Source organism: Scleropages formosus, chromosome 15 (genome assembly GCF_900964775.1).
Source record: "Scleropages formosus chromosome 15, fSclFor1.1, whole genome shotgun sequence".
Lineage (NCBI taxonomy): Eukaryota > Metazoa > Chordata > Actinopteri > Osteoglossiformes > Osteoglossidae > Scleropages > Scleropages formosus.
Window position 1 is genome coordinate 1,867,368 of NC_041820.1, and position 24,107 is coordinate 1,891,474.

The 24,107-nt window shown below is 53.2% G+C and overlaps 3 protein-coding genes across 3 annotated transcripts; 1 reads left to right on the forward strand and 2 right to left on the reverse strand.

Moving 5' to 3' along the window:
- Positions 1-3,597: 3,597 nt before the first annotated feature.
- On the reverse strand, positions 3,598-5,935 carry kcnf1b (potassium voltage-gated channel, subfamily F, member 1b). Its single transcript, XM_029258683.1, has one exon. It carries the CDS (start codon positions 5,527-5,529, stop codon positions 4,066-4,068), a length of 1,464 nt encoding a protein of 487 aa, XP_029114516.1. The 5' UTR covers positions 5,530-5,935; the 3' UTR covers positions 3,598-4,065.
- A 4,581-nt stretch (positions 5,936-10,516) lies between these two features.
- On the forward strand, positions 10,517-16,324 carry pdia6 (protein disulfide isomerase family A, member 6). Its single transcript, XM_018734415.2, has 13 exons — positions 10,517-10,609; positions 11,681-11,822; positions 12,380-12,437; positions 13,060-13,186; positions 13,326-13,432; positions 13,544-13,677; positions 13,791-13,905; positions 14,430-14,570; positions 14,672-14,756; positions 14,986-15,058; positions 15,168-15,326; positions 15,495-15,591; positions 15,751-16,324. Exons 1-13 carry the CDS (start codon positions 10,594-10,596, stop codon positions 15,817-15,819), a joined length of 1,323 nt encoding a protein of 440 aa, XP_018589931.2. The 5' UTR covers positions 10,517-10,593; the 3' UTR covers positions 15,820-16,324.
- A 54-nt stretch (positions 16,325-16,378) lies between these two features.
- On the reverse strand, positions 16,379-22,311 carry atp6v1c2 (ATPase H+ transporting V1 subunit C2). Its single transcript, XM_029258679.1, has 12 exons — positions 22,111-22,311; positions 20,745-20,812; positions 20,516-20,601; positions 19,831-19,925; positions 19,457-19,548; positions 19,135-19,233; positions 18,942-19,010; positions 18,453-18,545; positions 17,895-17,982; positions 17,691-17,788; positions 17,437-17,566; positions 16,379-17,026 (listed from the first exon to the last, which is right to left on the reverse strand). The coding sequence occupies exons 1-12, from the start codon at positions 22,237-22,239 to the stop codon at positions 16,934-16,936; spliced, it is 1,140 nt and encodes a 379-aa protein (XP_029114512.1). The 5' UTR covers positions 22,240-22,311; the 3' UTR covers positions 16,379-16,933.
- Between the last annotated feature and the right edge of the window lie 1,796 nt (positions 22,312-24,107).

The window sequence follows — 24,107 nt, forward strand, 5'->3', positions numbered from 1 at the left end:
AGTACAGTGTAGTGCAGTTAAAACCACCATGTCGCTCATACGAGTGTAACGTGTGGTCAACAGGGGGCGCAGCGATTAGAGCTGCCACCTTCGGCCTTTGGACTCGGACACCTCAGGTTTGAGTCCCAGCACCTGCCCTGGATCAAGGTACTTATCCTGAATTAGTACAGTAAGATTTACCCCGCTGTATAAATGGGCAAATCAGTGTAGGTGGCTTGATATGTGAAGTCGCTTTGGACAAAAGAGTCACACCAACGGAAGAGTAAAATCTCGACTCCGGGACCCTGGTGCTTCTCCTCCGAGCTGTCAGCACACAGCCTTGGGGGCGTTTTAACATTCTGTGTGTTAGCAGTGTGCTGAGGTGTGCAGCGAGTGTGTGTGTGTGTGTGTGTGTGTGTGTGTGTGTGTGTGTGTGTGTGTGTGTGTGTGTGAGAGACAGCAGTCGCTCAGACGCAGATGCAGACCGAGGGCGTTCCGTGGTCGATTGGGGTGTGTGAATTATTTAGGCGGCGAACCCTGGCGCACGCTGAGACCTAACGAGAGGCGACAGAACGCTTCGGCGGAGCGGAACGCACCTGGGCACCTCTCATGGAGGCGGAGCCTGAGGCGGGAGCTTGGAACTAAATTTCATGAAATGCAAATGAAAAAGACTGAAATGGAGACGGAAATGAGTGACTTGTGATGTTTTTAAATGCTGGGATACGCCACACCCTCTCTCGCAGGTGGAGCAACCGACTCGCTTCTCTCCGTCACTAATTGGTTAGTTCGTTAACTGACCGTAAGTGTGTGCTGTGTGTCTCGCTGAAGGACGCACCATCCCGGGGGCGGCGCCACAGGTCATTGGGGAAGATGTGCAGGATGAGGGCTGCTCTTGTACCTTTAGAAAGGTGCACTCGGTCCTGCGCACGGGGCTCCAGGTGATTCCAGATGATCGGCTGCCGCAGCCAGAGCTCCGGGGCGACGGCCGTCGGCGAGGGGCTCCGCCTCCTGTGCCGGGTACGAGGGGGAGGGCAGCCGCTGCGCTCCTTTTCAGCGCGGCCTTCGACAGGTGCGGCTCCGCCAGGTGGGAACGCACCGCGGTAACTTCCCCGCAGACGGGGCGTGTTTCACGTTTGTCTATATTTGAATCCATTTGATTCGAGAGTGTGAGCGGCGTGCGATGATTCATACCTCGCTTTCCGGCACAGGCCGGGCACGCGGAGTCGAAAGGTGCTCTAGAAACTTCCTCAGCGATGACACGGCACAGCTCCATCTCTTATTCCATTCATATTTCGAGGACTCTTCATAAGATGAGTGTAAGGACTGACGCGCAAGGACACGCGTGTCACAGCACAGGTTGGAGGAACTCGAGTTCTGAGCGGCCGATTGCTGGTTCTACCTCCCGGAGTCCTCTGCTGCAGCGGAGCGCCTTCCTCCTCCGAAATCACGTGCAGGTTCCGCCCCCATCTCACGACATACTGTACACAACTCCTGGTCCACACCATGGTGATACCTCACTTGTACTACTGCAGCTCTCTTCTGTCTCGTCTCCCAGGGTCTACCGTCAGACCTCTCCAGTTGATACAGAATACCGCGGTACGAGTTGTTTGACCTGCCGAAGCGTTCCCACGTATCCCCCCCTCCTCGTCTCTCTGGGTAGGGTCTACAAAACCATCAAGGCACCTCCTCCCCAATATCTACAAGACCTGATCCTTCGCTACACCCCAACCAGACCGCTACGCTCCCCCACCTCGGACCACTTGGTGGTCCTACACACAAAAGATTTAAAATCAAAAGCACTAAGGTTTTTGGCTCTGGCTCCGATGTGGTGGAACAGCCTCCCCCTCTCACTCAGAACTGCTGAACCTCTCTGCACATTTAAGAAAGATCTCAAAACTCACCTCTGTTGCACTCGCTTCTCCCCGATCTGGTAAGTGCTCCTCGTGTTTAATAATTATTACTAACAATTCGTTTAATAATGGAAAAACCTTTCAAGAACTACTTGGGCGAAGTACACTGGTTTCTAGCGTGGTACGTGACTAATGGACTGTACTCTAGGATTATGTGTCTACATCCAAGACACATTGTATTTTCTACGAGATGCACATCGCTTTGGAGAAGTGTCTGATAAATGAGTAAATGTAAAAGTAAATACGAGCTACATTTCCAAGAACTTTAATGGCCACTTTCCTAGTGTCATGTGTGCTAATGGGTCACGGAACAGAAGGTCACACGGTCGGTTCCCGCGCTCGCTCGTCGGGGTTCCGATGACATGACATCGGGGACACGGGCTCAGGACCGCCTGTCAGAACCAGGACAGAGGCTGAGGATCTGGGCTCCTCTGGGTCTGTCAACATGAGGTGACGCTCTGTGTACTTCCTGTGGGGAAGGTGTGTGTCTCAGAGAGAAAGAGAGAGAGAGAGAGAGAGAGTGAGTGAGAGTGAGTGCACGGCGACCCCAGACCCACCTCCCTCCGTTTAGACTCCATTAGAGCCCAAGTTGAAGTTATCAGTAAGAGCGGGACGTCAGAGCCAAAACCCGTCTGGAGTGGGACCGGTGGGTTCAGAGTGGGCTGGAGGGGGGTGGGGGTCACCGTGGAGACAGCAGGCGTGGACAGGGGACAGAAGGAAAGAGAAAAACGCTCTGTGTGTGTGTGTGTGTGTGTGTGTGTGTGTCCAGCAGCTCCTGCCTGAGGAGAACACCACAGAGATCATAATCACTGCTCAGGCCAGAGGCAGAGCTGCATCTCCAGTCTTGTGTGTATTTATAGACACAGAGATCATCTGTCATTTTTTACACTAATTCGGATCATTTGTGCCACGTTCCAAGGGTACTTTTACGGGTTCAACAGACACTTGTTCCCTGTCTAAAGCGCGCGCACACACACACACACTCAGCGATACAAAACACATTTTTGCGGCACTTTCATTCTTCCCCAAACGCGCCTTTGTTCTCCGAATCCCTCCCGGCTGCTTCTCGGTCAATTTCCATCAAATCCCCGCATATTTTCATACTCGATCTTCACGTGCGCCTCCTGGAGCGCGCGGGCATGATGATGCAGGCGGTCTGCATATTAAAGCTGCGTATGAAATATGATGGCGCATCATTCATTGTCGCGGTTGTGGAAAAGTGGTGTGGAAAGCGCGCTGACAGAGCGGAGTGTTATAGAATTGCAAAAAGAAAAAAACTCGCGTGGAAGAAGCCGGTGTTTGACCGTCCACGCGGGGCGAGTTTGCGCTCCCACGGAGACCAACTTGTATCGGATTACCGACACCGGAAGGTCCCGCGTCAAACGAAGGTTAGTTTGTATCGGCTCCTGCCACGAGGATGAGGGTTCGGTCCAGGAGACGGAGCGCGCGCGCGCACACAACCCCCCGCCCCAACCCCCCGAATCCCCGCGTGTTCCGCGTCGCGTGGCGTCGCACTCGGACAACATTCGCGCTCCTTTTCTGCGAACATCACCTTTAATAGTTTGTCCCTCCATTCTGTTCACGCGCGTCGGACGCGCACTTTTCCGACGGTGTGTTCAGGGAGCGTCGGTGCCGCGCGCCACATACTGATACTGTATATATGGACGGAGGAAAATTTCAGTTATTTCAAGGTCAGATTTTAAAGGCTCTTCTGGCACCGCGGTAACAAACGTTCACCTCCTCCAGTGAGTTTCTCATGCAGGAACTTTATTAAATAACCATAAAACGGGCAGCTCTTACACGTCGGGCGCTGGGCTCTTCTTGCAGGACTTTGGGAGGGTCTCACCTCGGAGATCACTGATATCCCACAGATACCGCTCCAGCACTGGTATCACTCTGGTGTCAGTCACGCACCACTGATACCAGAGATGGCGCTCCCACATCTGTCAGATATCGCAGATCTCCGCGAGAGCCGTGGAACGCCCTTCAGGTATCACTCTTAGGAGTCTGCTCTGGTCTGGTCCGGTATGGCTCTGGTGTCCCTCGGATGTCCCTGTCTAGTGGAGATGTTCCAGAAGATGCTGCACCGCGTGGACCTTCGCCTCAAGGAGCTTCACAGTCTCTGGTGGCAGAGCGCTCAGTCTCTGTGGGGGGTCTGCGACTCTGTTTAGCGCGGTCACTCGCAGCTCTCGGGCTGCCCGGTCCTGCGGCACTCCGTCATGAGCGGGACGCGGGCGTCCGGGAGCGAGCCGGCCCCGACCCCGACCCCGGGCCCCGCCCCGCCCCCGGCCTCGGCCTCGCGCCACCCCCCCCGCTCCCGAGACCCCGTGGCACCGCCCTCGTGGGAGTGCAGCTCCATGAGCTCCAGCTCGTGTTTGGCCGCCGTCTCCAGCACCTTCTGCTTGTTGTAGTAGATGACAAAGTTGTTGATGATGGGGTGGATGGGCAGCGCGATGGCTATGACCCCGCACAGGAAGCTGATGGCGGCGTTGCATCGGCCCAGCGTGGTTTTTGGGTAGATGTCCCCGTAGCCCACGGTGGTCATGGTGATGATGGCCCACCAGAAGGACTGGGGGATGCTTTTGAACAGGGTCTCGGGGTGACTCTGCTCCATGGTGTAACCGAGCGCGGAGAAGACGAAGATGCCCACGCCCATGTACATGAGCAGCAGGCCGAGCTCCTTGAAGCTCCTCTTGAGGGCGTAGGTGAGCGTCTGCAGGCCGGACGAGTGGCGCGCCAGCTTGAAGATGCGCGCGATGCGCATGATGCGGAGCGCCTGCACCGCCTGCTGCACGTTGGCCAGCTCCATGACGGCGGTGCCCAGGTGCGTGAGTGTGAGCACCACGTAGAAGGGCATGATGGCCATGAAGTCTATGATGTTCATGAAGGAGAGCGCAAAGTGTACCTTGTTGGGCGAGGAGATGAGGCGCAGCAGGTACTCCACGGTGAACCAGCCGATGCACACCGTCTCGACGGCCTCCAGCGTGGGGTGCTCCACGTGGTTCCCGTCGGCATCCTCCACCTGCAGGTCGGGGATCGTGCTCATGCACATCACCACGGAGGACACGAGGATAAAGAGGAAGGAGACGACGGCGACGACGCGCGCCGCCGCCGACGACTCTGGCTTCTCCATGAGCTTCCACGTGAACTTCTGGCCCCGCTGCCAGCGGCCGGCGCCCGGGTCGCCCTCCAGGTCGTCGAGGATGAGCCGCACCTTGTGGGCGATCTCGGCCAGCTCCTCCTCCTTCTCGCTCAGGCTGCTCCGGCAGCACTCGTCCAGGAAGCTGGTGTCCACCTTCCAGAACTCCATCTCCTTGGTGAAGCAGATGGGGCAGAAGCCGCGCTTCATGTGTACCTCCCCGAAGTAGTAGACCTCCAGGATGCAGCGGAAGGCGTCCGGGTCCCTGTCGAAGTAGAACTCGCCCTTTCCCGGGTCGTAGTCGTCGCAGAGGGAGGGCACTGCGTCCAGGCCGCGAGAGGAGCAGTCCAGCAGCTCGGCCAGGCGCGTCTCCGGGTAGCGCTTCAGCACGTCCCCGCACAGCACCTGGCGCACGCCGCCGATGTTCACCACGAGCTCGGCGTCGCGGCTGCACTGCGAGCTCGCGCACTCGGCGGCGCGGCCCCTGGGAGCCCCCCGCATGTCCGCCGAGCCGAGCGAGGGTCACAGCATCCGCGGCGTCATGGGTGTCACGCGCAGATGCGCTTCCCCCTCCTGCCAGTTGTCGCAGGGAAAAAAAAAAAAAAAAAGATTTTTAAGCAAAAGCGGGAAAAAAGAAAAGAAAAACTTTAGGACGCTGCAAAAAATGTTGTGCAGTCCCCAGGATCGCTCCCAAATCAGAGATGGAGCAAAAGACACGCGGCGGCAGCCGGGTCCGGCAGCTCGTGCCCGGGAAGAGCGCGAATGAAGTCGTTGCGAACGGAGAGCGGCTTCATGAGGGGCTCAGTGAGGGGCGCGCGCGGAGCGACGGGAGAGAGAGAAGCGCCGCGCGCTCCGCTAACAGGTCTCTTCTCCGCTCCGCTCCTCTCTCTTGACACCCCACCTCCCCCCCTTCCGCCTCTCTCTCTCTCTCTCTCTCTCTCTCTCTGTTTCTGCCTCTGCCGGATGCGCGCGCGCGCGCGCCCTCACCACGCGCACTCGCAGCGTTTTCCGCTCTCTGCAGGGGGCGCACCGGCGTGAAGCGTGCAGCTGTGGTGACGGACGGCGCAAATCGGGCGGTAACTTAAATAACTAAGAGGGGGGAGCGCCTTCGTCATCTTCGTCATCTTCATCATCTTCATCATCTTCGTCTCGCGCACCCTCCGCATCGCGTTCTACCGTCATCTGTAACGTTCGTCACACTTACACCACAACGTACACCTTGACCGCGTGCATCACCTCGAGCATGATCACCTTCACCATGGCATGTTCACCTCGTGCCCCCCCCCGCCTGCACGTGCAGAGACCGCGACGAAACAAGAGTGAAAATGCGCTCCAATCCGCTGCTTACTGCAGCCTTACTACGGTGTTACTACACTGTTACTACGGCGTTACGACACTGTTTCTACAGTGACCCTGCAGCGTTACTTCAATCTTACTATAGTGTTATTACTAGTAGTACTGTGTTATTGCAGGAGGAAATACCTCCCACGTGTGTAAACTGGCGGTGCACTGGTTTACTCTACTGCTGTACCTTAGGGAACCGCAGTTCGAATCCCACCTCCTGCTGTCGCGCCTTCGATCGAGGTCTTTACCCTGAGAATTGGCCCAGTAAATAATGAAGTAAAGCGGAGTAAGTTGCTATGAGAAAAGCGTCAGGTGCATGAAAATGAAAATGTGTGTGTGTGTGTGTGTGTGAGAGGAGTCAGGTGTAAAAAGTGGTTCAAGTCTCTTTATGTAGCGCCGCGCTCTTAAAGAGTTCATAGAGCCGCCGCGCGTCTCCTCTTCACCTGCGCTCACGGGACTCAGTGACTCTCATTCTACCTTCCGAATTATGGCACCGGTACCAATGAACCGAATCGGGGGCTGCGCTCTTGCGTGGAAATAGCGCCCCCCGCCGACAGCAACTGGAACCACTGCAGGGAGAACCGCCAGTTCGCTGCGCCTCACCTGCACTCACCTCTCTGTCACTTTCCCTACATCAAGAGATTTACCCTTTTATACTGCCGGCTAAGGGGGTGCGGTGGCGCAGTGGGTTCGACCGGGTCCTGTTCTCCAGTGGGTCTGGGGTTCGAGTCCCGCTTGGGGTGCCTTGCGACGGACTGGCGTCCCGTCCTGGGTGTGTCCCCTCCCCCTCCGGCCTTACGCCCTGTGTTGCCGGGTTGGCTCCGGTTCCCCGTGACCCCGTATGGGACAAGCGGTTCTGAAAATGTGTGTGTGTGTGTGTGTGTGTGTGTGTGTGTGTGTGTGTGTGTGTGTGTGTACTGCCGGCTAATTTTTACTCTTTCAGTTCATGGCAAGTACCTTCATCAAGGGTACTACTGCTAAAAGTGCATGGATTTGCATCCCCGTCCTTCAAGGCCAAGGGGGGCAGCGCTAACCACTGCGCCACCTGCTGGCACATTTAAAGGTGTGAATTGTAGTACCAGTCAAAAGTTTGACTCCCCGTGCTGGAAGGTGTTTTTTTTTTTCATAACTGACATTCATTTTTGTGTGACCAGGATATCAGCCTACATGTCCATGTCTCCCCAGCTCCTCTGCAACAATTGACAGAGAAGCACGATGCCTGTGTGTTGCTCCGCTTTACCCAGGGTGCTCTGGTATACACGCACTCTCCACCTGTAGTTTACATTGATTTATTCATCAGACACTTTCCTCCAGATTGATGTGCAACTGAGAGTGAACTAAAGTGTATCAACAACAAAGAGCTTTAGACACAGACACAGGACTTTGGACACGTGGCTTGTGTGTGTGACACCACCATGTTGCTGGTTTACATCCCTCCAGTAGCTGCTGTAGAATTGACATTCAGAAGATACATAGATAAGCAGATGGTGTTGGACTCGTTGATGGAGCTGTCAGGAGAGAAATTAATCTAAATGAGATGAGATTTGAAGCTCTTCTTGACTGGAATGAGGGATTCAGCAGCTCTGGAGGACAGAGAGAGGCTAAAACTGAGAATCAGTGGGCTTTTTGATTTTGGACCCATAGTGAGTGTGACCACCAAGCAGCCAGAGATGGAGGAGCTCAGCACTCCTGCTGGGCTGTAGGAAGCAATTTTAATATACGAGAATTTACATTACATTACAGGAGTAGCTGCATGAAGGTTTATCCATCGTTTAACAGGTATGATCTCAAAGTTATATGGCATGAACATTTACACCTTATATGAGCTTAAGAGATCAAGGGCAAAGTGAGTCCAGAGGAGGTGAGTTTTAAAACCCTTTTTAAATGTGGACAGAGATTCAGCAGTTCTGAGTGGAAGGGGGACGTCGTTCCACCACAACGGAGCCAAAACCAAGAACTTCCATGCTTTACCTTTTGTGCGTCGGACCACCAAGCGGGCAGATGTGGAAGATGTGTAGCAGTCTGGCTGGTGTGTAGCAAATGATCAAGTCCTGTAGATATCTGGGAGCAGTTCTATTGATGCATTTGTAGGCAATAACCAGGGTCTTGAATTTGATCCGGGCAGCTATAGGAAGCCAGTGCAGAGAAACAAGTAGAGGAGATACATGGGAAACCTTTGGCAAATCAAACACAACTTGTGCAGCAGCGTTCTGTAGAAGCTGCAGAGGTTTGATGGCAGTAGCAGGAAGGCCACACAGGAGAGAGTTGCAGTGTCCAGACGGGAAGTCACCATGGCCTGGACAAGCAGTTGGGCGGAGTCAATAGTGAGGTAGGGACGGATCCTATGAATATTATGCAGGATGTATCTGCAGGACGAGGTTGTGGCTTCGATGTGCCGAGAGAAAGACAGACTCGAGTCGATCATCACTCCTGGACTCTTAGCCGAGGAGGTAGAAAAATGAGTGAGTTGTCCAGTTTGATCGATAGATGGTGACAGGAGGACAGGCCAGCTGGGAGGTGCAGAATCTCTGTTTTGGAGATGTTGAGTTGGAGGTGGTGACCGGACATCCATGAAGAGATGTCCGACAGGCGGGCAGCAATGTGTGCGGAAATGTCTGATGCTCCAGGTGGAAATGAGAGCTGCATTTGCAAGAGTTTTGGAAAGGAAATTGAGGAGGGAGACAGGTCTGTACTCGTGGACCGAGGAGTGCTGAGCTCCTCATGGACCACGTGACAGTTTCTTTTACGGTGATGAGACGTGGCTCATTTTGGTGGGAGGGTGGGAAGCAACCAGAGAAGAGCAAGGAATTAAAGACTGGGAGAATAAAAGGAATGAGCTTTTGAGCTGGACGGACAACAGCAGAGAGGGAAGAAGGACAGGGCGAAATCAGCAGCTTCACTGCTATAAAAAGACTGGTGGGTGGGGCTTATTGGCCAGGTGAAAGGGATGTTGAACGATACTGAAGGATGCTGGCAGTTAACATGTCCACTCAACAGGGGGTATTCTGGCAGTCAGAAAGTATGGTGTTGTACACTGTACACTGTATTTGTACCTGGCCTTTGGGGGCTCCAGCATCTGCTGGGGAGGGACTGTTTCCTTGAACACGCTTGTATGGGTGTGTCGAGTGTAACCTGTAACAGCACACTGTTTATGGGGTAATTGGTGCACAGGAATTTACCACAAATTAAAGTATGGCTGCATAGTGGCACAGTGAGTAGTGCTGCTGCTGTCTCACAGTGCCTGGGTGGTGCAAGCGGGTGTGGGTTCAATCCCCACTCAGTCTGTGTGGAAATGGCATGTTCTCCTTGTGTCTGTGTGGGTTTCCTCCCCCAGTCCAAGGACATACTGTTCAGGTTCCCCCATGGTGTGTGTGTGTGTGTGTGTGTGTGTGTTCCACTGATGTATGGATGAGTGACCCAGTGTAAGTCACGGTGATAAATAAGGTGTGTGGGCTGATAACCCTACATAGAGTTCATTGGAAGTTGCTTTGGAGAAAAGCATCTGCTGAATACGTAATAAAATAGCGAGACATTTCACAAGATCATATATTACTGTATGATCATAATGTTATCTTTAGTAAAATTTGCATTTTTGTACGAACGACGAGTGCAGGAATCACATAGAGGTCTGCAAAACACTGGCGTGAAAGTCTGTAAAAGTCAAGTTCCCCCAGTGTACAAATAACACCTATGAACACACACACATTTTCAGAACCGCTTGTCCCTTACGGGGTCACGGGGAACCGGAGCCTAACCCGGCAACTCAGGGCGCAAGGCTGGAGGGGGAGGGGACACACCCAGGACGGGACGCCAGTCCGTCGCAAGGCACCCCAAGCGGGACTCGAACCCCAGACCCACCGGAGAGCAGGACTGTGGTCCAACCCACTGCGCCACCGCACCCCCTCCCACCTATGAACAGTTTTAGTCATTTACCGTTAAATAACCCAAACACGAAACTTGAACTGTCCGTCTTTCACTCCGCCATCTAGAGCCGGTACACCTGTCAATCACCATTCAACCCCGCCCACTGTATCAAGACCACGCCCCCGGTGCGTGGAGAAACGTACACGGCGGACCGCCATTGGTTAAATCGCGGAGTGTGCCTGCGTCGGCCAATCAGAGCGGGCCACGGCGAGGTTTTTTTCTCTTGTATTACTTTTACGCGAGCGCCGGGAGGCAGTTGCGGAGAGTGTGAAGCTGAGCGGCGTTGGAGCTGTAAACATGCAGTCTTTTTTGGGTGAATAAGCTTATTTTCCCTCATAACTTTTTCACTGGAATGCGTTTAAACGCGGATGCCGGTTTCGTGCTCGTTAGAGCGATGCGATGGCGGAGCGCGTTCGCGTGACGTGCGGATTTCCCATGAGCGCCGCCGTGTCCTGCACGGCCGCAATATACAGTTTTGTTGGATTTACTGTGTAACGGCTTATTATTATTATTATTATTATTATTATTATTATTATTAAGCTGCGCAGAGCTAGTGAGTTGGTGAAATCAAATGGATCCTAGCTTCCTTTTCGTTCACCATGGTGTTGGGTGGTAACCAGTAGCTCGCCAACCATGGAAAGGACTGGTAAGGGGCATGTGATGGACTGCAGCCCCAGCAGCACAAGTGTGGCCATACCATATCATACCACAGCATAGCTTAGTTTGTGTGCGACACTCAGGGTAGATCCTCCTTTGTGGACATCCTGGTCTCTGTGTTGTCTGCATCTCCAGCTCTGAAACATCAGCGTTAGCACTGAGAGGACGGTTTGTTGTATTTTTGAACTGATGCAGTACTCGGGTGTGAAGGAGGACCAGGATCCCTCTGGGGCCACTGGTGAAGCTCTGAGAGTCTGTTGGAGGGAAAGTCTATCCCAAATAATGGTTTTTTCCCCCCTTCAGAGCAAGCAAGCAGGGATACCTCACTTGCTTGCTGTGTGACACCGGCTCAGGATTTCCTTTTTTAAGTTAATTACAGCTTTACAGTTACTGGAGGTCAAGATAGAATTGATACATTCCTCAACATCATCATGGAAGTTGTTTTTTTTTTTTTTTTTTTTTTTTTTTTTTTTTTTTTTTTTTTTTTTTTTGCTGTAAATTTAATGTTGTTGTTAAATGTTTTCATTACAAAATAAATGAATAATATTTTGTATGTATTCCAGTCAGAAGTGAAGCGGTATACTGAAGTTGTGCGGAGCTCAGGATTGCTGTTGCTGTAATGACAAATGCAGAATGCATTCCCATAATGCACTTGGGCACTCTGTCCAAGTTGCTGTGTGTTGTCACACCTTTGTTGTTCTGCCCATCCTCTCTCTTGTCCTGTCAGGTGCCGTGGCCTGTGTCCTGGTCCTCTCCGTCCAGGGGCTCTACTCACCCAGCGACGATGTGGTCGATCTCAGCCCGTCGAACTTCGACCGGGAGGTCATGCAGAGCGACAGCCTTTGGCTGGTTGAGTTCTACGCCCCATGGTGAGTGAGTCTTACTTTGCTTGGTATCTTCATAAACCGTTATAATAATAATTATTGCAGCACTCTTGCTCCTGGAAGCCAGGCTTTGTGAGGGACGGGGGGAGTAGAGGGATCGGCAGTGATGGATATGGGGTTAGAGCCCTAGAACTGCATATACGGTAACTTAGTCTTCAGTGCTGTTTTCTCAGCCCTGGAACTGCTTAAATTATTGACAGAAATGACAATTTGTCTACTTTCAAGTTCGCACGGTATTCAGTTGAGCCGAAAGCCTGCACACACTTCTTCCCAGGCATAAAACTCTGCGTTCATCCAGTTTTATGAAAGACGGTAACAACCGAACGGACTGCGGTGGAGCCGCATCTTGATCGGCTTCTCCTCCTTCCCCACTCGCACAGTGTATTTGCACAGGTCGCTGTGGGTGTGCCTGATTCCTTTCCCTTATCAGTGTTTGATTGCTCTGGCCTGGCACTATACCTGATGGGTCTCGGGGATGTTTGCGATAGCCGAGGTGTAAATGTGTTGTTAGTGGCAGTAAAACAGTGAGTTTGCTCCCGCAGGTGCGGTCACTGTCAGAGGTTGGTCCCAGACTGGAAGAAAGCTGCTACTGCCCTGAAGGTAAACTGTGCCCCCCAGCACCCACCCTCACACCACAGCGCAGTGAATACCCATCCCGGAGCGAGACGGTTAAACTGTGCGAGTCTCTGCGGATATGGCTTGTACCGACCTGGAACGGCTGGTAGCGTAGTGGTTAGAGCTTCTGCCTTTGGACCCAAAGGTCACAGGTTCGATCCCCCACCTGCGGCTGTAGTACCCTTGAGCAAGGTACTTACCCTAAAATTACCGAGCTGTATAAATGGGTAAATGATTGTAAGCATGTAGTAATTGTGACCTTAACATCGTAAGTCGCTTTGGAGAAAAGTGTCAGCTAAATGAATAAATGTAAATGTACCGACCTAAAATTTGGGACGGGCTGCCATGCCAATCCCAGCGGTGCCCTCCTGCTCCTCCTGGCTCCTACTATCTGGGGAAACGGCTTATTAGCTTTGTCCTCCATTTGTCATCTCTTCATTTTTGTTCATTTTAGTCTCCAATCGCTGTGCACCGTGTCCCAGTGTTCCCAGTCGCTGCGTGCAGCCTGTCGGTTTCTTGGTGCCAGTCCGCTCCCGGTTGCGTGAATGGTTTTTGAACACCAGCTTTGAAGCCTTGATGCAACCGGCAAATGCGTGTTGTTCTCCAGGGCATCGTGAAGGTGGGTGCCGTGGATGCCGACCAGCACAAGTCCCTGGGTGGTCAGTACGGCGTCCGTGGATTCCCCACCATCAAGATATTTGGCTCCAACAAAAACAAGCCGGAGGACTACCAAGGTAACGCAGCATGGCGACTGTGTCCTGTTGACGACGTCACATCATGTATGATGGAGTTCTTGGTATTAATGTTAATTTTCTGTGTTGATGAAACTCCTTTCTGCTTTCCTGACAAATCTTTGACCTCAACAATACCCAGGCGGGCGCAGCAGCCAGGCCATTGTGGATGCAGCCATAAATGCTCTGCGCTCCTTGGTCAAGGACCGCATGGCTGGGAAGAGTGGAGGTTCAGACCAGAGCAGACAGGTATCTCGTGCCGGGATGTTCGAAGAACTTGTCTTAGACACACCTGTAACTGTAAAGCAACACTGGTAGAGCACCCCGTTAGATTGTGGGTAATTGCTGCTGTGTTCTCAGAGTGGCAGCGGTGGCGGTGCGAGCAAGAAGGATGTGGTGGAGCTGACGGACGACAACTTTGACCAGACGGTGCTGAACAGCGACGATGTGTGGATGGTGGAGTTCTTCGCTCCCTGGTGTGGTCACTGCAAGAAGTGAGTGTGCAGCTCGTCCTTTGGGCTGACCGTGAGCTGATTGGAGGGGGGGGGACGGTGGGGCGGTGGCGTCGGGAGACTTTGTGACTCTGACAGCGCACCTCTGTATGCAGCTTGGAGCCGGAGTGGGCGGCCGCAGCCACGGAGCTCAAGGAGCAGACCAAGGGTAAAGTCCGCCTGGGAGCCGTGGATGCCACCGTGCACCAAGTCCTGGCCAGTCGTTACGGGGTGAGTATCTGCAGCATCGCTGCTCCATACCGATGAGCTCCAAATCATAGAGGACCAGCTGGCAGTTTGACCTAGAGCTTGATGTGTCTCCTGTGTACGGTATATCGTAAAATACAGTATGGCTGCATCTAGCTCGCACTTCTATCTGAAGTGACTTGCGTTAAGTTGCCTACAATTGTTTGCCCGTATGTACAGCTGGGTAATTTTAATGGCACAATTTAGGGAAAGTACCTTGCTTAAGGGTACTACAGCTTGAGGTGAGACTTGACCCTGTGATCTCTTGGGTCCAAAGGCAGCAGCTCTCACCACTGTGTTCCCAGCCCTCCGCAAACATGATGACTAGGAGTCAGCGCCAGAGTAGTAGTGGGGTGAGAGGGGATTTTTCCTGGTGGGCCTGTTAGTTTTTCTTTCACAAGACTGAAAGTTGTGGGGCGGCTCTAGCTCTCCAACCTGAGCGATGGAATTGCTGTATTGATCGGTACTGATTAGTACCAATCTCCTCTGGGTCTTCTCTCCCTCCGCAGATCCGCGGGTTCCCCACCATCAAGGTCTTCCGCAAGGGTGAGGATCCGGAGGACTACGAGGGCGGTCGGTCCAGATCCGACATCGTGGCACGGGCCCTGGACCTCTTCTCTGAGAACGCCCCCCCGCCGGAGCTGCTGGAGGTGTGAAAGCGCTGCTGCGTTGTTGCTGTCGTCTGTGGTGGAAAATGGAGTCGAGACCCTTGGATGTGGGGACTGATCTTGGTGTCTTCTCTCTTCCTCAGATGCTCAATGAGGATGTCCTGAAGAAGACGTGTGAGGACCACCAGCTGTGCATCATTGCTGTGCTGCCCCACATTCTGGACACAGGTATTCTTCCCCCCCTTGCCCAAGAGCTTCAGCTCATGGCGTTTCCACTTGGTGTTCCTTCCACCTGCCTTCTGAAGTGGTGCTCATTGAAAGGGGGGGTGTAGGAAACACCTGCTGAAACGCTACATCTAAATTCGGGAGGTTTTGCCACAGCTGTGCTGTCAGTATGAAACTCCGCCAGGAAGCTTCAGTGAGGAGTTGCATTTTCATTCCCGCTTCCTGTTTGCAGGTGCCTCGGGCAGGAACGGCTATCTGGAGGTGATGATGAAGATGGCAGAAAAGTACAAGAAGAAGATGTGGGGGTCAGTTCCTGGAGGCTGGGTGCCCTTTCGTGAATTGTCGCATCAAAGGCGGTGGTGAAATCTCTTCAGGAGAGGCATGAGTGTGAGCTGATTGTTCTCCTCTTCCTAGCTGGCTGTGGACTGAGGCTGGTGCCCAGATGGAGCTGGAGACCTCGCTGGGCATTGGGGGCTTCGGATACCCCGCCATGGCAGCCATAAACGCACGCAAAATGAAGTTTGCCCTCCTCAAGGGTTCCTTCAGTGAGACAGGCATCCACGAGTTCCTCAGGTAGAGCCTCCCCTCCACCCTGACATCTAGCAAGCTCTGCACAGGCATGGAGTGGAGCCCTTTCTTGCAGATATGATACTAGAGCGATGATGGGACTCCTTTGGTGAGGATCACACCTCTGGCAGACGGGCTCTCATGTGCTTCCTTCTCCGCTGTCGCCACCTGCAGGGACTTGTCGGTGGGACGTGGTTCCACTGCCCCGGTGGGAGGAGGCGCTCTGCCCAAAATCAACGCTGTGGAGCCGTGGGATGGCAAGGACGGCGAGGTGAGTGGTGTCCCCGGGGACCCAGAGCTTTTGCCATTCACACAGTGAGGGCCAGTAAGACCTTGGGACTCGTCCTCGTGATGGGTTCATCAGGAAGGCTGAGCTGAATCTCAGGATGTTTTCTCCTGAAGTCTCTCTCACTTGATCGCCTGTTGGCAGCTGCCCGTGGAGGACGACATCGACCTGAGCGACGTGGAGCTTGACGATTTGGGCAAAGATGAGTTGTGAATGCAGCAGTGCCGGATCTGCTCCGGCTCGTCCTTCCTCTCCCGTGGATGAGAAGAAACCAGGATGCTGTTTTTCTTGTACTTTTTTTTTTTAAATGTTTGACAAACTAAGTAGATTTTGTCCCTCCTGCCTTTAATCTGCCATGTGGGAGAGGCCCTATGTGAAAGGGGCGGAGCTCTGTCTGAGCCCCTCCCTGTCTCCCTGGTCCATCGGAGTGGTTTAAACGCGATCAGAAGTGCCATCAAGGGCAGTGAACCCTTTCGAATGCCTGGAGGCACAGCAGAGTGCACCCCCTGAGGCCATGCCCACCAATGTGAGTCAGGTGACACTTTCAGGAATGATCAGCTGTATCCAGTTGCTTCTGTTACTCGGCATCCTGCTGTATTAGTGTTGTCAATGTGCAAATTTGGAATGTATTTCAGTGTGCTGTGGTTCAGAGAAGAGGAAATGATTGAATTAATTTGTATTTTTTTTTTTTTTTTTTTTTTTGTTACCTGGCTATTTTAAATGTGGAAAAATTTTTTTGGGGGGGAAATTAAAAAAAAATATTTGGCTGTTGGTTTGGGTTTTTTTTTTTTTCTCTTGGTGGGAATAGGGGTGTGTGTGGTGTCATAAGCCCCTCTTACCCCTCTGTGTTTCTGAACAGCTCAAAGTAGTAGTAGGTCAGCAGGTGCTACAGTGGTCACAGCCCCTGCTTTACAGCGTGAAGGTCCTTCCTTTGAATCCACTCTCCTGCTGTTGTACCTTTGATCTTTATATTTATTCTTGAAGCAAACAGGTAAACAAAAGGTTCACAATAGCTGAAAGTACAGCTTATATTGGGCCAGGTACTTAACTGTGAATTGTTGATACAGTAAAATGACCCACTTGTAAAAATAATTGTATTTTTGTATATAAAACCTTCCCCTGTAGCTAATGTTGGGAGAATGAGTCATAAGTAGTTAATAAATGGACTTGCTGCACATGTGCTGTAAACAGAACAGTGGTAGTTTTGTTCCTTGTTTAAAGCAAAATAACTACCTGGAATAGCTCAGTAACAGGGGGGAGGGGTGACCCTCTGCCAGAGTGCATCTAGAGCCCATGGCAGACAAGGGCTGGAGGCACCTTGTGTCCCCTAACTGGCCACCATGCTGATGTCGATCTTGTAGCAGATGTAGGAGTAGTAGTCAGGGGGGGCCATGCTGAGGCCTGGGATGTCCACTCGAGCCTGGGCAGAAAGGAGGGAAGTCAAACATGGAACAGTGGTCATGAAATACATTTGCATTTCTCCAAAGCAAAGTACCTTGTTTGAGGGTTTTGCAGCTGGAAATGGGAGTCAAACCTGCAACCTTAGGCTCCAAAGGCAGCAGCTCTAACCACTATGCTACCAGCTGCCCCATAATAATTAAAATTACTTTGGGTGTTTCAAACGGGGGGGAGGGGGGGGCAGTGGGATGGATCGAGTCCCCTCCCCCTCCAGCCTTCCGCCCTGTGTTGCCAGGTTAGGCTCTGGTTCCCCGTGACCCCGTATGGGACAAGCGGTTCAGAAAGTGTGTGTGTGTTTGCAACCATTTTATTTTGAAATAAACTCATGTTTAAAGTACTGCTTTAATGAACGTATTAGTGGTAAAGTCTCACGTCAGCTTTGGTGGCCGCAGCGGACGGGTCCAGGTGCGCGAACAGCGAGTTCAACAGGGCCCTCAGCTTCTTGCTGCTCTTCTTGTCAGGCTGCAGCAGAAGTGCCTGGAAGTTCACGGGCAGACCGTACCTGACCGATCACATCTCTCAGGTTAGTGCACCTGGCCAATCGGTCGTCATTTGCTGTATTGTGCGACCAGTCGGACCCTGCGTCTGTTTGGTTCGACCGATCGGAAAACAGTCAGTTGACCCACCTGAGCACAGACTCCACAAAGACCCTTATTGCCTTCACATGGATCGAGGCAGCGAAGATCTCGCTGAAGTTCACCTTGAGCCAAAGCACAAAGGTCGCCTGAAAAGGGGAGGCAGGGTCATAACGCAGCCCCCAGTCGGTGCTCGTCCCTCGGTTCGTTCCTGCCGGGGGCCAGTAGAACCCAGCGGTCGGAAACACGACTCACATGCTGCTCCTTCATCTCCGCAGCGAGCCGCAGGGACTCCTGCTGCTGCCGCTCCAAGTCCGCGAAGGCGAAGTCTCGTACCGCGAAGCTGCGGCAGAAGCAGGACGGCGACATTCACCAATAAATGCGGATGCCCCGTTTCTCCGTGGGGAATTCTGGGAGCTCTGCGCAATTGCTCCAGAACTTCCCGACGCAAGTGGGGCCCAAATTCTGCTCAACGCTCTGTTCACGTGTTGTTTCTTACTCTGCTGCTGCTTTTACCACAAAGTTACAATCAAAACAGGTATCCCTCTTCTTATTTACAGTTCAGGTTCATACGACAGCTGTGACTGTAGCGGCTGCAACAGTTCTGTTAACGCTCAGAATACGAGAGACAAACGAAACACTATGGAAGTGAGTTGAATGAAGGCAGTCGCACGGTTTGGGTGCTTTTACTGCCGGCTACTGGCTGTGTACAGAAATGTAGGGAAAGTTAATTTTTTTTCTTGAGAAGGTGAGGAGCCAGCGTCTCATAAGTGTATTTTGTCATCGTGTTGTGAGATAAACGAGGGCGCTTGCCTGTTCTGCTTGGCCGCGGCCTTGAAATCCACGACAGCCTTCTTGAACAGGGTGACGGTAAAAATCCCGCCCTCGGCTTCGTCTAGCACCTTCCTGCAGCACACACACACACGTTGTCGTGGCAACCTCGCGACACCGAACGCACCAAGAAGCACATTCGACAGTATTTCTTTCCACGGGAGCAAGGGAACGGAAAGCATCCGGCCGGGACCGCAACCGAAGGAGACCCCGAAGCCAAAGGCCGCTTTCACAAGGTAATCAGGCAGATGGGTGTGAGGAAAACGAACCTGAGATCAATGGCTGCCATTAGCCTCACTCTTCCTTTCTAGGGGTAATCTTACCCTGCTGGCAAAGGAGCTGAGAATCGTCCTACTTTCCATCCATGGATATGTGACTCTACAGGAGCCCGTGTGCATTAGCTGGGGTGTGTTAACCACTTTAGCCTCAGTACAGTTGGTTAAGGTGCTCAAAACACTCCGTTGAACAGACCTGCTGGACCGAGGAACCACAAACTCTGACAAGGACTCGTAACTCTCATTCCACTGCAGGAAGCGCTCCCTGTTTGAGAAACGCGCACACAGAAAGACAGTGAGAGACATAACACGTGGGCACCAAGGTCACGTCCCACTCCGGATGGAGAGTCGAACCCAAACCCATTCTCCTGCATTAGAGCCTCACTCACCTGGGCACCACAACAAGTAGGGTGGTGAGATACTCCGAGTCTAAGACGAGGTCCTCCTTCTTCACGATGTCCGTCAGGGTTCGAGTCTGCAGGCTGTGCCTGTGGGAGATGACTCCTTCAGTGCAGAACGCCCAGAGTTACCATGCGCACCACTGTGCAGTGTGGTAAATTACCAGTTTACTCTGAGTCTTGTCACAAAAGTGTGGTTCTTCTGATGCTACATTGAGCCGGTTTTTAGGGGTGTATGCTTGTGTGTGTGTGTCACGTCTCCCCTCCACCCAGGACCCTTCGCATGGTGTGACGGTGTCACGCAGCTACTCACTCGGCACGGCACTCAACCTTCTGCAGGCTCGCCTTCAGGTTGGCGTAGGCTGCACCGCGGGACTTCAACTCCGTCTGCACCTGCGACATTTGCTGAAATGTGTGAGAGGACGTGAGCGCAGGCCGGTGGCAGCGGACGAACCGCGCCGCACATAAATCTACGCAACACCTGTCAGCGCACCAGGCGACCCACCCGCTCTATCATGGAAAAACACCTGACACTCCAAAAACCCGACACTGCGAAACCACGGAAACCCGAGCCCGGGCTGCGATCACACACGCACCCCCCGCCGGCGCGCCCTATAGCTCCAAACTCTCATTTCCAGGGGCGTCTGTGAGCCGGGCTCAGGGCGGCCAAACAGCAGGGGGCGTTACCTTGGAGATGAGCTCCGTCAGGCCCTTGAGAGGCAGGCTGGTCGGGTACTTGGCCCTGTCCCACCGGAAGTGGGTGACGTAGCTCACCGGGTCCACTGAGGGGACGAGGGACACGGGTGAGAGCAGAAGGGCACTGCAAGCCAACGACACGCTTTGGCACACGAGCACACGGTCCATGCGGACGACACGGTGCGAGAGCGCGGTACCCGGCAACGCCTGAACGCACACTTTCCTGGGGGGCGCCGGGGGACCCTGCCGCTTCTTCAGCTCTGCTGGGGGAAAAGGCACACAAACGCAATGTAGTCAGTCTGCAAAGCAATGTGAGCAGCAGCCATGTGACCGTGTGGGCGTCGCCCTTCCAGCGCATCCCAGTGACCTCATAGGAGCGATGGGTCCCGACCCCTTTGCTCCGTTTACATCTAAGTTCTGTTACTCCTTTCACTCTCCTTCCTTTGTAAAGTCATGCTGGAGGGCTGCGGGTGTTCCAGCTGTGGTCTGTCATTTGGACTCTGTCGGGGGCGGGGGGTGTTTGTTGTCACCCTATTGTGTTTTTATGAAAAATTCACACAAACAACCGCCGAGTTACAGCAGTTTGCATGATTTCACCCACAGCTGGGATGTAAACAGCGTAAAGCCGACTGTTAGTGCTCAGCTAACAAACTCCGCCCCCGGCTCCCCCCCTCACCTCTGTTGGCCAGGGCGTTCTCCAGCACTTTGTCCCTGCTCTGCTCAGTGACCTCCAGCAGACTCTGCGCCATCCTGCAGATAACACTGGCAGACACGGAGGGGGACGCGGTCAGACCCTGCAAGTCTGCTCCAGCCAGGGGGGGCCTTGCATCACGATGGACGGGGGGGTTGAAGCCCCTGCTCTGCAGCACCTCGGTGAAAAATCCTCACCGAACTGGACTGCTCACCTCTCCGCCAGGGAGTCCAAGTGGGACAGGTCATCCGAAAGGCCCAGCAGGACATCCAGCGTGCCCACCTGTCGGAACACCGAGAACATGGTGAGGTGGCTGGACTCCGGCCTGTGGATGTGTTTCCACGGAGACGCCAGCTGCCACCCCGACAGCAGAAACTGCCTGCACCGACAGCCCTACAGGGGGCTGAATGGGGGGGGGCAGAGCTCGTGAAAAAGTGACACATCCTCCTTTGCTTCACTGGCCTTGGGGAGAAAATGAGAAGATGAAGAAACGGCACTGGAAACAACTGCAGTTTCTCTGCCTGGGATAGGACGGGACAGAACCAGAGGCTGTCCGGAACTTGCTCTGGTCCAGAGGACGGTGGACAACTGGCACGGGAACAAGGGCCTGAGGACGGGTGGGTCAAACCGGGGACGTTTCCACAGCTGAGCAATGCCTTATAGACATCTTTCTCTGAAATGGATTGACGGCCTTGACGCTGCAGCACGAGACGGAGCAACGCCACCTGTGGGCAGAGGGACATGTCCTCCAGGATTTGGCCTAGTGGACCAGAAGTCCTTGGCTACACAAGGACCCGTATGGCCCACAGACAGGAAACGAGGTGGCTCCGTGTGGTTCCTCAACCTCAGGGATGAAACAGCTCGCACCCGCTGCCACCGTCCAGGCTGACTGCAGTCACATGTCTCTTGTCCAAGTGGGCTTCCAACTGCCATCTAAGGTTCTGGAGTGCAATCTTGCAGGAATCACTCCCACATCCCAGTGGCCAGCACAGCGCCCCCTGGAGGAGCAGGTGAGGACCCAGGGAAGGTGCTGGAATTTCAACCAGGGAAAGCAAAAGTGCCAGAACCTCAAGTCCTGGTTGAGACTGTTTCTGAGCGATTGGGTGGTGGACAGGACCCGACTCCTCCTCCTGATACCAGCTACCACAACCCAGATGGACACTGAAGGCAGCAGGTTGGAGGACTGATGGAGCAGATGGACCCCTGTAGGTGACTCTGAAGCGTCGTTGTTTTTTGTTTGTTTCCACATCCTGCTGTTAGTTGTTTTAGGTTTTCTGTCTTAAAGGGGCCACATCCCCTTTTTCACCCCTAATAAAAAGCTCACCTTAGGTGGAGGACCCGCCGTCCCCTGTCCCCTGTCCCTTGTCCCACCCCTGCAGCCCCACATCTGCTCACCCCGGATCAGTGGAAACGTCCATTTCTTTACAGACTGAAACACGAGCTCCATCTCATTAGCGAGGCTCGCTGGAAGCTCCCTTCCTCGTCGCCCCCCGTGGCTTCGGTCTCGCTCAGCGTGGCCCTGACCCACATAGTAAAAAACACACGCGCATTTTCTGCGGGGGCCGGTCATCCGCACGTACCTTGAGCTCTGGGATCGGAAACCTGAAGCTGGAGACCAGGCCGGTGCAGGACGTCGCCCGGATCAGCGTCCCCATGGCCTGCAGGCTGCTCTCATCCAGGGGGGCTGCGACCAGCCAGAACTCGGCCATGGCGCCGACCGCGCCGTGACCTGCCCCCCCGGAACCTGAACAATACACACAAACGATGCTTTAATCTTCACGTTCAGCCCATAGTTCAGAGTCGCCGAACGACGGCCTCAGCGCCACGGTAAATATAACATGTGCCCAACAGGTGGGTCTGAGCTCCGATATCTGCTGTGTACTTTTGTGTGCCAGCTGTGTTTGCTCTCTTCCGTATTATTATTGACGTGTTTCAAGGATGTCCTGGGACACAGCGGAAGAAACAAACTATAAAGGAATAAACAGAAACAGTTTTATATTTCTGTGCGGGACACAGAGAGTGACAGTGACATCATCATAGTGACTATAGTTTCATTTGTGGGTCTATTACAGAACACCATAGTATACCGCAGTAAGAGGTTGGAGCTGCTGGCTTGGAGGTTTGAATCTCGCCTCTGGCTGCAGTACCCTTGAGCAAGGTACTAACCCCCCCTTCCACCCAAAACAAAGTTGCTCCAGTAAAATGACCCAGCTGTATAAATGGATAAACAGCTATAAACAGCTAAACGCTAAGCTGCCTTGGCTTGGAGAAAAGCGTCACGTAAGCGAGTAAATGTAAAGCACAGAACGCTGCAGTTTACCTCCATGCAGCATTTTGTACCACAGTACGTAACAGATCATCACAGCAAAGTACCTTTGGCTACAGAATACCACAGTATAGCATGGTACACTGTGTGCGAGCTCTCTTACCTGGAGGCGCCGCTCTCCGCGCTGTACCCAGGCAGGTGCGAACACGGGTGACGGGTGTGATGACGAGGAGCCGCTGACTGTCGGCCGGTCCTGCGGAGCGGAGCGGAGCGCGGTGCGGTGACGTCAGTGACGCTCAGGTAGACGACCCCCCCCACCTGCCCCACCCCCCAGTTCTCGGGTGTCCTCGAGACGGAGTTAGTGGCATTAACATAGGTGTGAATTAATTAGTACAAAAAGGCTCCGATGCTTTTCTCCAAGGCGATTCGGTGTTTTTCTGCCTACGGTTATTTACCCCTGTGTACAGCAGCAGGGTCATTTTACTGCAGCGGTTCAGGGAAAGTACCGCAGGGCGCTACAGCTGAGCTGGAGGTGAGACTCGACCCCCTGACTGACCTTTGGGTCCAAAGGAGGCCTCCCTCCCTCCCAGCCTGGTTCCACTTCTACGGAACTGCTCTGACTCTGCTCAAACTCTGTGAATGAAGTCGGAGAGACGGCCTGCAATTAAGTCCCTGTTCTGTTCAGTAACTGGACTGCTGGGAACCGGAAGCTTCTCATCTAGGAGAGATCATTTATTAATAACTCATAAATTTTTTCTGTCAGCCGCAACACGTCGGTCGTCTAGGCTATGCCAGTGAGCGCGCGCTCAGGGGAAAATAATCCGACTTTAAGAGTTTGAGTATCATGTTCAGCAAGAGCAGAGTGGTGTAAAGCGGTAAATGTCGGTGGTTGACCGTTGAGTAAGGCTTTTGTTGCTGTTTATTCAAGAACAAGGACAGAGAAGACGAAGAGAAATATGACGGAAAACGACACGAGGCACGAGCCGCCCCGAGACACACAAGTTTCGCGGCTTTACAACTTTTTAATTGTTAATAATTAAATAATTTGTAAGTTTTCACCGGAGATGAACGTGGTGTTGATGTACAGTATGATGTGAACATGGTTTTTCTTGCTCAATTTACTCTTTCGAATGAAAAGTTTTGTCAGAACCAATCGGTTTGAGAACAAGAAGAAGCGGAACATCAATCGCGGCACCAGTGAACATGTCATTGACGTGCGTAGATCTCCCCACAAAGTTTGATTTTGTTTTTTTTTCCTCCCCCCCACTTTAAATCGTTTAAATTAATCATTTGTATTGTTTTGACTCCACA